At 42.7% G+C, this 13,818-nt stretch overlaps 1 protein-coding gene across 1 annotated transcript in view; it reads right to left on the bottom strand.

The window, feature by feature from the left end:
* The window catches only part of LOC306741662 (A-kinase anchor protein 13-like), a 43,410-nt gene that overhangs the window by 8,898 nt on the left and 20,694 nt on the right, over positions 1-13,818 (bottom strand). The window contains exons 12-26 of the mRNA XM_079223977.1: positions 11,444-11,550; positions 10,611-10,757; positions 10,409-10,518; positions 10,145-10,288; positions 9,439-9,564; positions 9,223-9,340; positions 9,010-9,130; positions 8,582-8,712; positions 8,410-8,486; positions 5,294-5,360; positions 5,065-5,179; positions 3,496-3,578; positions 3,198-3,389; positions 2,939-3,094; positions 2,725-2,795 (exon numbers count right to left, since the gene is read on the bottom strand). Of these exons, the coding sequence (XP_079080103.1) occupies positions 2,725-2,795; positions 2,939-3,094; positions 3,198-3,389; positions 3,496-3,578; positions 5,065-5,179; positions 5,294-5,360; positions 8,410-8,486; positions 8,582-8,712; positions 9,010-9,130; positions 9,223-9,340; positions 9,439-9,564; positions 10,145-10,288; positions 10,409-10,518; positions 10,611-10,757; positions 11,444-11,550 (1,765 nt within the window). The remainder of the gene's footprint in view (positions 1-2,724; positions 2,796-2,938; positions 3,095-3,197; positions 3,390-3,495; positions 3,579-5,064; positions 5,180-5,293; positions 5,361-8,409; positions 8,487-8,581; positions 8,713-9,009; positions 9,131-9,222; positions 9,341-9,438; positions 9,565-10,144; positions 10,289-10,408; positions 10,519-10,610; positions 10,758-11,443; positions 11,551-13,818) is intronic.

The raw sequence follows: 13,818 nt of genomic DNA, 5'->3' as shown, positions 1-13,818 counted from the left end.
AGCCATACTATAATATAATGTGAGCAGAGAGCACTTATGGACTGTGAGCAGCAGAGAGATATTGGGAAGGCGTAGAGGAGCAGACAGAATGTTATTCAACATTGTTGTGGCCCTTTTTCTTTCTCTTGTTTCTACAGCGTGCCTTGAGCTAAAAGCTAATATTAACATGCTAACACGTTGCAATAAGAAGTCTGATTGTGTAGAAGTCTATGATAAGATGACTCTACATTGTAAACGTGAGTTTATGTCTCAATCTCTAGTTTCAAGTCTTCTGCATGATGTTCATTTTGTAAATGACAGTCCATTTAGAGCAGAGGTGGGCAAACTAAGGCATTTTAATCCGGCCCGCCGATTATTATAATTATTATAACATTAAAAAAAAAAAAAAAAAAGTTATAGTAAAGACCGCTGTAGCGCTTTTCCTTTCCTAAGTAAAGTTTCCCGAAGCACGATGACCACGTTGATGTTTCTTCATGCTTATTTATTGCACAGCGCCCTTTTAGGCTTTTCGTGTGTGTGTTCTGCTGCAGCAGAAAGACCACTGTAATGCCTACTGCTGCGCACACGAAAAGCCTAAAAGAGCGCTGTGCAATAAATAAGCATGAAGAAACATCAACGCTGGTCTGTTGTGGTCATCGTGCTTTGGGAAAATCAAGTCGGGAACAGAGAGGCGTTACAGCAGTTTGTACGCACCGTGCGGACCGCTGCCTGCCGTGTTCTGCTGAACTGGAGCACCACACAACACTTGCTGTGCTGCGCTGGTCAATTCCATCCCCTGCCCCACTGATCCCACAGACAAGGGCGACACTTTTTTTTTTTTTTTATTACCGTAATATACCGCAAAACACTGAAAAGCTCCACTTCTTAGCGGTCAGAATCCTTTTTAATTATGTCGTAAAGCGTTAACTTTAGAATAATTATGGTAATATGAATCACTTTCTGTCGCCGGAGACAGAGTTTGTACTACAACAGTTTTAGAGTTGTAAAATGAACTGACAGCTGCATGCAGAGTATTTTTCCTCAGTATAACTAACATAACTAACCACATTCGACCCACGGAACTGCGCCACCCTGCGCGCTCATGTCATGTGACATATAGGGTTCTGTCTGTCAACCTCCTGCCATCCTCCTGCATTGATCCCTTCTGTCACAATGAGTGGACCCAAGAAAAGAAAATTCCACAGTGAGTGCAGAGTCTTTAATGAGTGGACTGCTAAGTATTTTTTCACCGAAGTACGATCAAAGGCAGTATGTCTTATTTGCCAAGAAACCATTGCAGTATTCAAAGAATACAATATTAGCCGCCACTTTTCCGCCAAGCATGCGAACTATGCTAGCCAACAGTCAACGACAGAACGGGCAGCCACTGCTAAGAAGTTTTTTATTTAACCAGCGAGTTGAACAAAAAAGCTGAGTCATTTACGTTATATTCTCACACCGCCCTCTGCCGGCCTCGCCGTCGTCCAGTGTAGAGCCACGGGTCTCCCACCGCCCAGCACCCCCTGTGGCGGACCACAGGCTCCCCACCTTCCCTTTGGCTCCAATAATCTGTTTTACCAGATACTCATACTCTCATGTGGTCTGCATTTGGATCCGCAACATTGTCCTCCCGTGACAGGTTCACACAAACACTCTCCATCCATCTGATACTGGCCCGGCCCGTCTGTCTGTCAATTTTTTTTATTCAATGTGGCCCCTGAGCCCAAAAGTTTGCCCACCCCTGATTTAGAGTCAAATAGACCATAAAGTAGAGAATGCTTTAGGGAGTAAAACCTTTGCCAGGCAGATTTTGCACTGAAAAACTGGACAATGTCTGATGTCTCTATTCATTTAAGAATGGCCAGTGTGTAAGTTTGAGATTTGAAGCAGCTGAAACTACTCATGTGTGCCAAGCTTGAAATAAAACTACAATAGTCAAGTGTGGCGGTACAACATGTGAGCAACGTGAGCTCCGTGAAGAGGATGTAGATGTAAACTGCTCACTCAGCTAAAAATAACACTACGATTCTTATTTTCAAGTGAAAGCCCTGAATGGAAGATGATTAAGTCGTGAAAGTATGCATAATGCAGAATATTCAATGTCAGAATATTGTATATCACATTATTGAAGCATAAATATGTGCATTACTTTCATGTTGCAGCTGGTCTTTTTTTATATGTAGTATCAGGTAGCTTTTGAATTTCACCAAGGGATCAATATATTTATTCATAAAAATATAGTGATTTCACCACTGATAGCTTATCATTAGTTTTAATGGAGTATGTGAGAATGTCCATATGGAAATGCTTCTGGTCTCCATTGTTTTTATTTCTAGTGCCACAAAATTGCATGAATCTGAGAATTTGTTTTGGTTTCCTTATATAAAGAAATGGGGGCGTGGCCCTGATCTGACTGCATATAGTTTATTCAGAATCACTAACTAGTCATTGGTGAATCAGAATAAACTAACATATGCACGGTGGTGTGCACGTGTCATGAGTCCGACTTACTTTGTGCAAATAGTAAGACAGTAAGGTTTCGCAGTTAACCAGATGTCTCGCTGGCAAGAACTGCACGGATTAACCGCTGGCTCGGAAAATATTTTCATCCATTTTCTGCTTTTGTTTATCGGGTGCACTCAGTGACACCGACATACAGTTTCCAAAACACATCTTGGAACAAAATTCCTCCATAAATAATGCATTGTGGAGAAGCAAATATAGACAACACACACACACACACACCTTTTTCAACACGCTGTCTGACTCAGTCCTGCGGAGGTCCAGTGATTCATCCCCCTCTTCCTTCTCTCCATCTGGGGACAGAGAAGAAAAGAGGAGCTGAGAAGTAAATCAGGTGTTTTTTGTCACAGCAGCCGACATGAAACGTAATTTACGCAACTGCTGACCAAAAGTGAGAGAGTGAGAGAGTGTGTGTGTGTGTGTGTGTGTGTCTTACTCTTGCTGCTGTTCATCTGATGACTGTCGAAGCCTCCGAATGTCTCCGCTCTCCTGGGCAGACAGACCGGTCCCACGCTGCCCCCTGTCAGGCCGAGTGGAGCACTGCAGCCTGCTCCACCGACGCCGCTGCTGACTAAACCGTGCAGGGTCTCAACTAGAGAAAGGGGGGGGGGGGGGGCATCGAACACACAGTTTTCACAAACGTTCCATCCCCAGGACACAAGACAAGGATCAGGACCCTCAGAAGCCTTGCTCACCTTCCTTTAGGGCGTCCTTCATGATTGGCTCTCCCTTTGTGACGTCGTCAGGTGTGGCCATGAACAACATCCGGTCCCTGACTGGTGGGTTTGTCTCGTCGGGGGCGGAACTACAGTCACCCAGGTCCCTGAAGATGTGGACCTTCTGCTCCAATAAAGAGAGGATCTGCTCGTCCTTCCGTCGCAGAAGCTCTGGAATGAAACACAAAGTAATGGATGAGTGACATTAATGCACATCGAGCAATAGAATATAATACTATGGGTGGGAGTGGGAGTGTGTGTGATTGTGGGGGGTTACCTCGGATCTCCTTTGCTCTGTTCTCCTGCTGCCTCCTGTCCTCTTCCGTCTCACTGGGGACTCCCTCGTCCTCGTCTTTCTCCCTGTCAACCAACGCAGAACACATGTAAACCATCTTATTTTTGTTAATAATTTCTGTTCTCACTCAATCAGTGGAATTTTTATTTATTTTTTTATGTTTTCCTGCTTATCTTATAGGTGGCATGATGTGATGATTGTGGTTCCTGATTGATTGAGTGATGTCATTTTGTTGCGCGACCTGATCGCTCCATGTGGGTCTAGCAACCTATTTAGAACCTGATAAAGTTCTATGGACCGAAAAGCGGGAGTTGTTCTTTGTTTTCTTTTCGGGTGAAGCATACAGCCAATAAGCAAGCATGCGTAAATCAACAACCCACTACTTGTCCTTAAACTTTCTTTACTTTGTATTCTGGGAGGCAACTTTCGGCTTTATAAATAAAAGTGACTTGAGCTGCGAGTTCAGAAACTGCAATCATGATCTCTCCCATCCAGATGAAACAGCAGAATAGATAGCAGCATAACTTGTCTGTGATATAAGAAGGGGAGAGAACTCAGAGTTGTCCTGGAACACAAGTCTGACACGTTTTGTTTGAACAAAAAGGTAAAAAGAGTTCTCTCCCCTTCTTCTTATATCACAGACAATTTCTGCTGCTATCCCACAACCCCCAGAGTACTAATATTAGTATTAGAGCCAGGCATAAGAGGGGATTTTGTGTTTCTGAAATTAAGTCAAAATGTTGAGAATAAAGTAAAGATTTCACTATACGTGCAATAGTAGTCTTATGAAAACTTAAAGCTGACGCGTTTGAGGCGGCGCGAACAGAGCGAAGGACACTGCGCGAATTCGTGCAAGTTGAAATATCCCAACTCCGGCGGGAAAATCATGTGAGTCATAGTTGCGTCCGCCAAACAGCGTTGAGAATCAGCGTTAAGAAGCTCCGCCCGTCACCACCGGCGTTGCTGAATCAAACTACTGCTGCTCTGCCTGAAGTAGTGCTGGTAGCGGCCGTCATTCAGACGCTGTTGTGGGACTACGGATAACATTTTGAACCCAGACATCATGGAGTTTGATGTTCCGACATATGTGGAATTTACACAACAAGTATAAAGCAGAACTAGTGGTTATTTCCATGGCGGAAGCGGTATCCGCGGTTCCTGGAGGAGTCGGTGAAATTTACCGAGCTGTGTGCGGCTACGGATGATGTTATGAACCCAAACACGAGGGTGTTTCATGTTCCGACATTTTTGGGACTTCCACAACAAGTATAAAGCAGAACTAGTGGTTATTTATTCCATGGTTGATAATGGAAATGAAAGCTCTTTTCATGGAGAGATGCAACGGAGATAAGCCACGCCCCCTTTGCCTTCGGTGTGAACACCCTTTTATTGTCGAGCGAGTAAACTGCCACGTTTGGTGCGAACGCAGCATCAGAGATCAGTGTTTGCAGCGTGACCCTGTCATTTACACAGAAAACTAAAGTACTGAATCGAGCGCTGATGCAGTTTGGTACGGTAACCATAAGAACATAAAGCGTGCTGTATCCTCACATGCAGTGCATGGCGTCCTGGATGATAGCCCTCCACGTGTTGCGCTCCTCCTTGCTGCTGGCCAACACCTCCACCATCTCTGGTCTCTCTATACCAGCCGTGATCAGGAAAAGACCTGCAGGGAGACACCGGACCAACACATTCTTTTATTTCAACCCAAATGCACCGGTTCACATCAACACAATCACGGGCACGTCCGTGGACGTAATGCTGCATGTGCAAAGCTGACCTCGCTCCTCATTGGCCACTTCTCTGACTATCAGGTTCTGCAAAGAGATGACTGTAGAGCGCTGGTCCTGAGGGCAAAGAGTTCCACGTCAGACTGAATCTCTGTGAGAATATACAGTGGGTACGGAAAGTATTCAGACCCCTTTAAATGTTTCACTCTTTGTTTCATTGCAGCCATTTGCTAAAATCAAAAAAGTTCATTTTATTTCTCAGCACCCCATCTTGACAGAAAAAAAACAGAAATGTAGAAATTTTTGCAAATTTATTAAAAAAGAAACTGAAATATCACATGGTCATAAGTATTCAGACCCTTTGCTCAGTATTGAGTAGAAGCACCCTTTTGAGGTAGTACAGCCACGAGTCTTCTTGGGAATGATGCAACAAGTTTTTCACACCTGGATTTGGGGATCCTCTGCCATTCTTCCTTGCAGATCCTCTCCAATTCCGTCAGGTTGGATGGTGAACGTTGGTGGACAGCCATTTTCAGGTCTCTCCGGAGATGCTCAATTGGGTTTAGGTCAGGGCTCTGCCTGGGCCAGTCAAGAATAGTCACAGAGTTGTTCCGAAGCCACTCTTCAAGGAAGGTGAACCTTGGGCCCAGTCTGAGGTCCAGAGCAGGTTTTCTTCCAGGATATCTCTGTACTAATATATATATATATATATATATATATATATATATATATATATAAAGTCAAGTGTTTCTTTGTCTTACTTTGGTCAGTGAAAAGAGGAACTGCAGAGGCATTCATCTTTCCTTCAATAGCAACCAGTCGTCCTGTCCCTGCAGCTGAAAAACACCCCCATAGCATGATGCTGCCACCACCATGTTTCACTGTTGGGATTGTATTGGGCAGGTGATGAGCAGTGCCTGGTTTTCTCCACACATATCGCTTAGAATTAACGGCAAAAAGTTCAATCTTGGTCTCATCAGACCAGAGAATCTTATTTCTCATGGTCTGGGAGTCCTTCATGTGTTTTTTGGCAAACTCTATGCGGGCTTTCATACGTCTGAGGAGGGGCTTCCGTCGGGCCACTCTGCCATAAAGCCCCAACTGGTGGAGGGCTGCAGTGATAGTTGACTTCGTGGAACTTTCTCTCGTCTCCCTACTGCATCTCTGGAGCTCAGCCACAGTGATCTTTGGGTTCTTCTTTACCTGTCTCACCAAGGCTCTTCTCCCACGATTGCTCAGTTTGGCTGGACGGCCAGGTCTAGGAAGAGTTCTGGTCGCCCCAAACTTCTTCCATTTAAGGATTATGGAGGCCACTATGCTCTTAGGAAACTTGAGTGCTGCAGAAATTATTTTCTAACCTTGGCCAGATCTGTGCCTTGCCACAATTCTGTCTCTGAGCTCCTTGGGCAGTTCCTTCGACCTTATGATTCTCATTTGCTGTGACATGCACTGTGAGGCCTTTCCTAATCAAGTCCAATCAGTTTAATTAAACACAGCTGGACTCCAATGAAGGAGTAGAACCATCTCAATGAGGATCAGAAGAAATGGACAGCATGTGAATTAAATATAATATAAAATATAACAGTGTTTTTCAACCTTTTTTGAGCCGCGGCACATTTTCTACAATAAAAAAATCCCGCGGCACACCAACAACCCAAAAAGTTACAGAATGTCACAGTATTCAGTGTTTCCCCTAGGTTTACAGCTTTAGGGGGGGGAGCGACTGACGGACATACTACATCGTGGCACCTCACAGTACTACTTCACAGTACTAGTGACTCCATCTGTGCTTTTATAAATAATAGAACATTGAAATCACTTTCAATTAAACCAGATTGCTCCATCAGACAAAAACAAATGTGTTATCACTTTGTTAGAAAAATGAAAATAAAGTTATATCCGTGCAAAAAATAACTAATATTTAGTTACAACTAAATAGCTTATTGTGGAAAACAACAAGCTATTTTTTTGCAAAACAGAATGAGTGCAGATGTGTGAGCATAACGTTGTATCATTAATAGTGGCTGCAGTGAGCTGCTTTCCTCTACAACTCTTTTTAAAACGAGGTAGATTTGATACAGCCGTTCTCAATTCATGCTCCATGTTGAGCGATGCAACAGCAGAAAATACAACCTCACGGAGATCTCATAAAGATCGGCTTTTGGCGAAATGACAAGAATCGGCGAGTCGTACATGTGCATGTGACCTATTAACGGCGTACGGTAAAATCAGCATTTCCTCTTGCGCCCCACCTGTAATACGCTCCAGTTTGATAAATACTGACTTAAAGGAAACATAGTGTTCATTTATTTTAATGATGACCACAAAGTGAGCAGGCTTTGTCACTTGAGTGTGTTTTTCGGGCTTTTGGAAGAATATTTCCAGAGCCTCAGAAACGTCAGAAACGTCATTGATGGAGCGCCAGGCTGCAGCCTGTTGGATGTTTGTCTTGACCTACAAATACCTTAACTGTTGGGCTTTAAACATGAGAGCTCATAGCTTAAAATAGTGATAGCTTAAAGCAGCAAATCCCATTGTGAAAAGCACGCGACATATTTTTCGCCGCTCTCTCTGTCCACTGTGTGCTCTCCTGTGTGCATCGCATCGGGGCGGAAAGAGTTGTAGACGCGACCCAGAAATTACAAGCTGTCGTGTACGATCAATAACATACGGCCGTTTAGTTTGTTTAATAGCAGAACAAGGTGCAGACCTGTTCTATAGGAAACTACTAGGCCAGCCACTATATTGCAGGCTCAGACGCTCAACAATGGAAAATTATTTGCGGCAGCTAAATAATATTTTTTTGGACCAATTAAGTGAAATTGGAAATTTTCTCACAGCACACCTGACGATCTGTCACGGCACACTGGTGTGCCGTGGCACAGTGGTTGACAATCACTGAAATATAATATAACAATAAATGAGTTAAAGTGTCACAGCAAAGGGTCTGAATACTTATGACCATGTGATATTTCAGTTTTTCTTTTTTAATAAATTTGCAAAAATGTCTACATTTCTGTATATTAATGAGAAATAAAATGAACTTTTTTGATTTTAGCAAATGGCTGCAATGAAACAAAGAGTGAAACATTTAAAGGGGTCTGAATACTTTCCGTACCCACTGTATATATATGGAAACATGAGCACTGCAACTGCAGGCACTTACCAATGAGGCAAAGACATATTTCTGGTCTTTTTCCTGAAGAAAGATCAACACGTCCGACAGGAGCATGGCCTGGACATCTGCAACATAAAAGACCATGTTTGCAACATCCTGCGTGCCGTCTGAGTCAACTGCTTTACGTCCTCTGCAGAGTAAAGCAATGAGAGCCGCGTACCTTTGAGGCGTCCGGCGGAGTTCTTCAGCTGCAGCGCTCCGTCGTGCAGCAGCCTTCTCCCTCTGATCAGGTCCTCTTTAGCAAACATCTGGCCGCTCTTCATCCTCATGATGGACTTGCTGTCGGTGCGACTGGAAGATCACAGAAAACACACTCCACGTTGAGCCTTTTCGCCCACACAAGAGCAACAAACAAGTGCATTGGTAAAACACACATTGGACTGAGAATAAGGTTCCAGCTGATCCTGCTGCTTCGCTCTGGAATCTTTTGTTCTTATAATAAAGTAAAATGTCCACATCCAGATAGGAGGAAATAGGGAAGCGTGAGATGGCTATGGCACACGGTATTGTGTCTGAACTGCCCTGGGGAGCTAAACTGCTGATCTAGGATCTGATGCGTACAGTGTGTAGCCTCCAGTCTGACTGTACCTGTAGACCTCCCTCAGCTTCTGCTTCTTCTCCTGCTCATTGACTTTGCTGTCCACAGCCGAGATCAGCTCCTTCACACCGCGCAGAGCTTCGCAGACACAGCTGTGGTCTTCATCGGAGTCTGTGAGAGCGGAGAGAACCGCATGAGGCATATTCAACACGTTTCAACACGAGCACGTTTGCTTTGTTCCAGGGCGAGTCCTTTGTCCTTACCTTTCGTGTGCTGCAATATCCTTTGGATGAGAACGGGATATTTGGTGATTCTCTGAGTGACCAACAGAATGCACTCTGGGATACTGAGTCTCCGCACGATGCTGCTGCTCATCGTTCTCTGCACAAACGCAAACACACACACACACACACACACAGGTGACTTCACAATCTAATCCCATGCAGAGGAAACAGGCGTGCAGAAGAGCGAGTGCCGACCTTGATGAAAGCCTGGAAGCGCTTGTCCTTGGCGTGCAGGTCTTTGTAGAGGTTGACGGCCTCGTTGTGGCGACTGCAGAACTTCCCGTAAACCTTCTTCATGCGATCAGCACTGGAGCCTGAAAACTGGATTTAAAAACACTAGATGTTTACTATTTCTGTTCTATTTAAACTTATTTGAAGGCACACATTGAAGGAAATGGCCGGATCACATTTCATCTTTCTTATTCATTTATTAACTAATTTAACGTGGCTAGAGGATTGACACGGGGCCTATGTGACAGATGAAGCAGATGTTTTACTGTATTTATGCAGTCATTTACATTCCTAGTTATTATTATTATTATATTCGCAGTGAATTGGAAAATGGTCGAGTTGAGTATCACTGCTGTATGACACCATCAGAAACGTCTCTTTCAGCGGCTGTTGACAGCTAAGACGTATTATTGGGTGTTTTTTTATATTTCATAATTGCATGCAAATTTACCTGCTTTGAAAATGATCATGCTGGGTTAAGATTTGACTTGGAATGGTGTTTCCGCACACACCATTGCAGATTGTATGAGAGAGCGTGTCCTCTTCTCATACAATCTCATACATCGTTCACATCTGTGCGTCTAAATTCCTCTCTTGAGTCCAACTATCAGACATTATATCCAGAGCAGCGCACGCTTTGGTCCCTGCAGCCTCTTTTCTCCTGGCTCACCTGGTTGAGCAGGACGTCCCCGATGCTGAAGATGAGGAAGCCGTTGTCGTTTTGTCCCTCGGTTGCTGAAGCTCTCTTTCTCTCCAGGAGCAGGGTGAGGAAATGTGTGTGCGTGTCCAACATGTCGTCCAAAACTGGGAAAATCTACAGAAGAAAAAGGTAATTTGACTCGCTGTTAATGTGTGTAGCTTAGTGATGATTCGCTTATCAATTATGCATGTGTGCATGTGCACAGGGGAAAGTGCTCTTGAGCACATGCGTCACCTTGTCCAGAGTGTGAGTGTCGAGCTGCAGCTCCTTCTGAAGACCTTTGTAGTAAACTTCAGACATGATCTTCAGCGTCCTCACATGGTGGAACTCTGTCTGGTACAACTCTGTGGAGAAAAAGGACTCTTATCTTATCAGACGTCTTGACACGTGAACTTCATCTCCCTGCCAAAACGAGTGGCAACACTTTTGTCTTTACCGTAGATGACGTCTTGTTTCTTGATTTCGTCTTTCTTCAACGTTTTCAGGAACTTCTTGTCCACTGTGCCGCTCCAGGAGTCGGCTTCCAGATCTTTCGTGTCGCACTCAAACTCGCCCATCAGCTGGCTGTCCATCATATCGGTACCTTATGGTTAGATGGGCACATGCAGGAATCTGAGTCAACGTCATAGACACAACCTTCTGTTGATCAGCTCGTATATAAAAAGATGGAAGACATGAACAGCTACTCAAAAGTGAAGCTAAAACATCTCGATCGCCCCCTGGTGGCTGGCTGCAGTAGAGTCTTAAACCCCGCCCCCTCCTTGTTAATGGACGGAACATGGGCCAAAAAATGAATAAATCAAAGTACACATCAAATAATGTTTTTCCTAAAAAAATGTTTGTCATTTAAGGATTTTCTTTTTTGATAACGTGGTTATAATTCAAATTTTGAAGTGATAAAAAAGGGGCGTGGCATCACGATTGACAGCTGGAGCTACAGGGATTGTAAGTAGAGTAGGAACGATGAGAGACGATGTAACTTTAACACTCCATCACCGTAACTGTCTGTTTCATACCGTCACTGACCATGTCGCTAGCTAATTTAGCAACATTTCCACTAGTTAGCCAGAGCTGTCGGACTGCCGTGTGTGTTCATATCAGATAACGCTGCAAATGCCCAAGATGTTAGTGCCTTTTATTTATCTGGCATAATTTGGCTTAATTTCTGTTTAGTGGAAGGAAATGCAGAAGCGTCACCCATCTACATATACAGAATATATACAGTGTGTCAGACACACAAAAATACCCTACAGTGTGGGCGTACGCTACCTTCATCGGTGAGGGACTCAGTCGAGGCATTGACTTTGCTCCCCTTATGGAGAGAGTCGGTGGACTGGGACAGAAACTTCAGGCCTTTCAGTGAGACTTCATCCAACCTACAGGGAACAAAACCAACAAAATAAAATCACAACCTTTAGTTTGACAGCATACATACCGGCTGCTTCACATCAACACAGGAAACAGAAAGAAATACCGGGACAATAAAATAACAGTAACAATCATCAGTGGTTTGATGGATACAGAGGGAAAATATATATTCAAAACAGACTGGGGAAATATTGTCCTGTATGAAAATGTGTTCTTTGTAGTGACTTAATCACATGATGACTGTTATACAGGATGGCTGTTATAAGCACATGTAAATAATCCACTACAACACAACCTTTCATATAATTATCATGACAGCATAGTGTGAAATTTGTTTACCATCTACATAATTAACAAACGTTTTTGATGAGTTGTATCCGCACCCGACCACACTCACCCCAAATGGGTTGTACCTTCTTTGTTTTGAATTAATTGCATCATAAATTTTTTTCTTTCTAAAATAAATACATATCACTTCCCTTTTCTACTTCACAGTTTATTGTTCAGTTTGTTTTACTGAAAAAAAAAAATAGCAATTATAAAATACATTTCCAAAAAAATTGGACTTTAGCTTTCAAGTAGTGCTTTCAGACATATTACTTGAATTACATTCTTGATTATATTTAAGTCAAATAAACTTCAAATGTTAAAATTGAAGTTAGGAACAGAGCAACAACTTACATTTCCACATTTAACAGTAGGTTTATCAAACTGAATTAGTGTGCCAGAAATGTTAAAAAATCTTCTGCATCAATATACCGAACATAGTATGTTATTAACAAACTGTCTTTATTGCTGTCCGTTACCTCAACTAGTGTTAGTTTTGATAGTTATTGGCAGTTGCTTCATTAATAACTAATGAAACCATGTCAATGGCTGCAGGTAGTATTGACTCCTCCATTAAGTCACAAATCTGAGCCGCTCTGGGGGGCGTGGCTGGAATACAATGCGCTTTTAAACGTTGCCTGAAAACTCACCTTTTTAAGAAAGCTTACTGCTAAAATATCTTTTATGGGCTTTGCTTTTAAATATATCTTAAAAAAATGTTCTTGTTTTATTCTGCTCTGTAGCACTTTGAGATTGCTCAAATATAAGGTGCAATACAAATACAATGTATTATTATTATTATTATTAGGGCCCGAGCACCGACGTAGTCAGAGTCGAGGACTTATTGAAATGCTAATGTTTATTTATTGTTAGGGCCCGAGCACTGACGTAGTCAGAGTCGAGGACCTATTGAAATGCTAATGTTTATTTATTATTATTATTATTATTAGGGCCCGAGCACTGACGTAGTCAGAGTCGAGGACCTATTGAAATGCTAATGTTTATTTATTATTATTATTATTAGGGCCCGAGCACTGACGTAGTTAGAGTCGAGGACCTATTGAAATGCTAAGTATTATTAATAGGGCCCGAGCACTGACGTAGTCAGAGTCGAGGACCTATTGAAATGCTAAGTATTATTATTATTAGGGCCCGAGCACTGACGTAGTCAGAGTCGAGGACCTATTGAAATGCTAATGTTTATTTATTAGGGCCCGAGCACTGACGTAGTCAGAGTCAAGGACCTATTGAAATGCTAATGTTTATTTATTATTATTATTCTTAGCGACCTATGCGCAGGGAAAAGAGGTGCTTGGGATAAACCTACATTCTTCAAAATTTGCACACCCATCCAACTCGGCGAAAATTTTAATATAATTTAGGTGTCGACCAAAAGTCTGAGAAAATGTCTCTATAGCGCCCCCTTTAGGCTGAAAGGCTACGCTTTTTGCCAACTATGGCCGATTGACTTGAAATTTTACACACATGTCCGGGTGGGACTGCTCTACAAAAAAGTACGCGGTCGCACTAAAGTCCGCCGACTTAGAATTTCCACCTTTTTGAATTTTGATAAAAACAATTTTTTCCTCAAATCTTCCTAAACGCTGGCTTCGATTTTTACGAAATTCTCTGTGGATCATTAAAGGTTCAATTTCATCACAATATATCAAAAGCTTGTTTGTATCTCTTTGTGTTCAAAAGAAAAGGACCCATTAACATCTTAGGGGTAAATTCAACTAAATTCAACAAAGCAGCCCTCGCAGTACGTTCAACATAGATATACAATATTTGATAGGCGTATGCACCACATATACACTTAAAAATAACTCTCTTGGGACCATGCTCTAAACCGTACCAGAAGTCGGCCAATTTCGTTTTCGTCCTTCATTTCTAGTTCAAATTGCCATAGTTTCCCAGTAGGTGGCGCTCTAACTATGAGTTAATGAGTT

The sequence above is a fragment of the Taurulus bubalis genome, assembly GCF_910589615.1.
Source record: "Taurulus bubalis genome assembly, chromosome: 9".
Lineage (NCBI taxonomy): Eukaryota > Metazoa > Chordata > Actinopteri > Perciformes > Cottidae > Taurulus > Taurulus bubalis.
The sequence above is the reverse complement of the archived record's forward strand: the minus strand, read 5'-3'. Positions and strand labels throughout refer to the sequence as shown.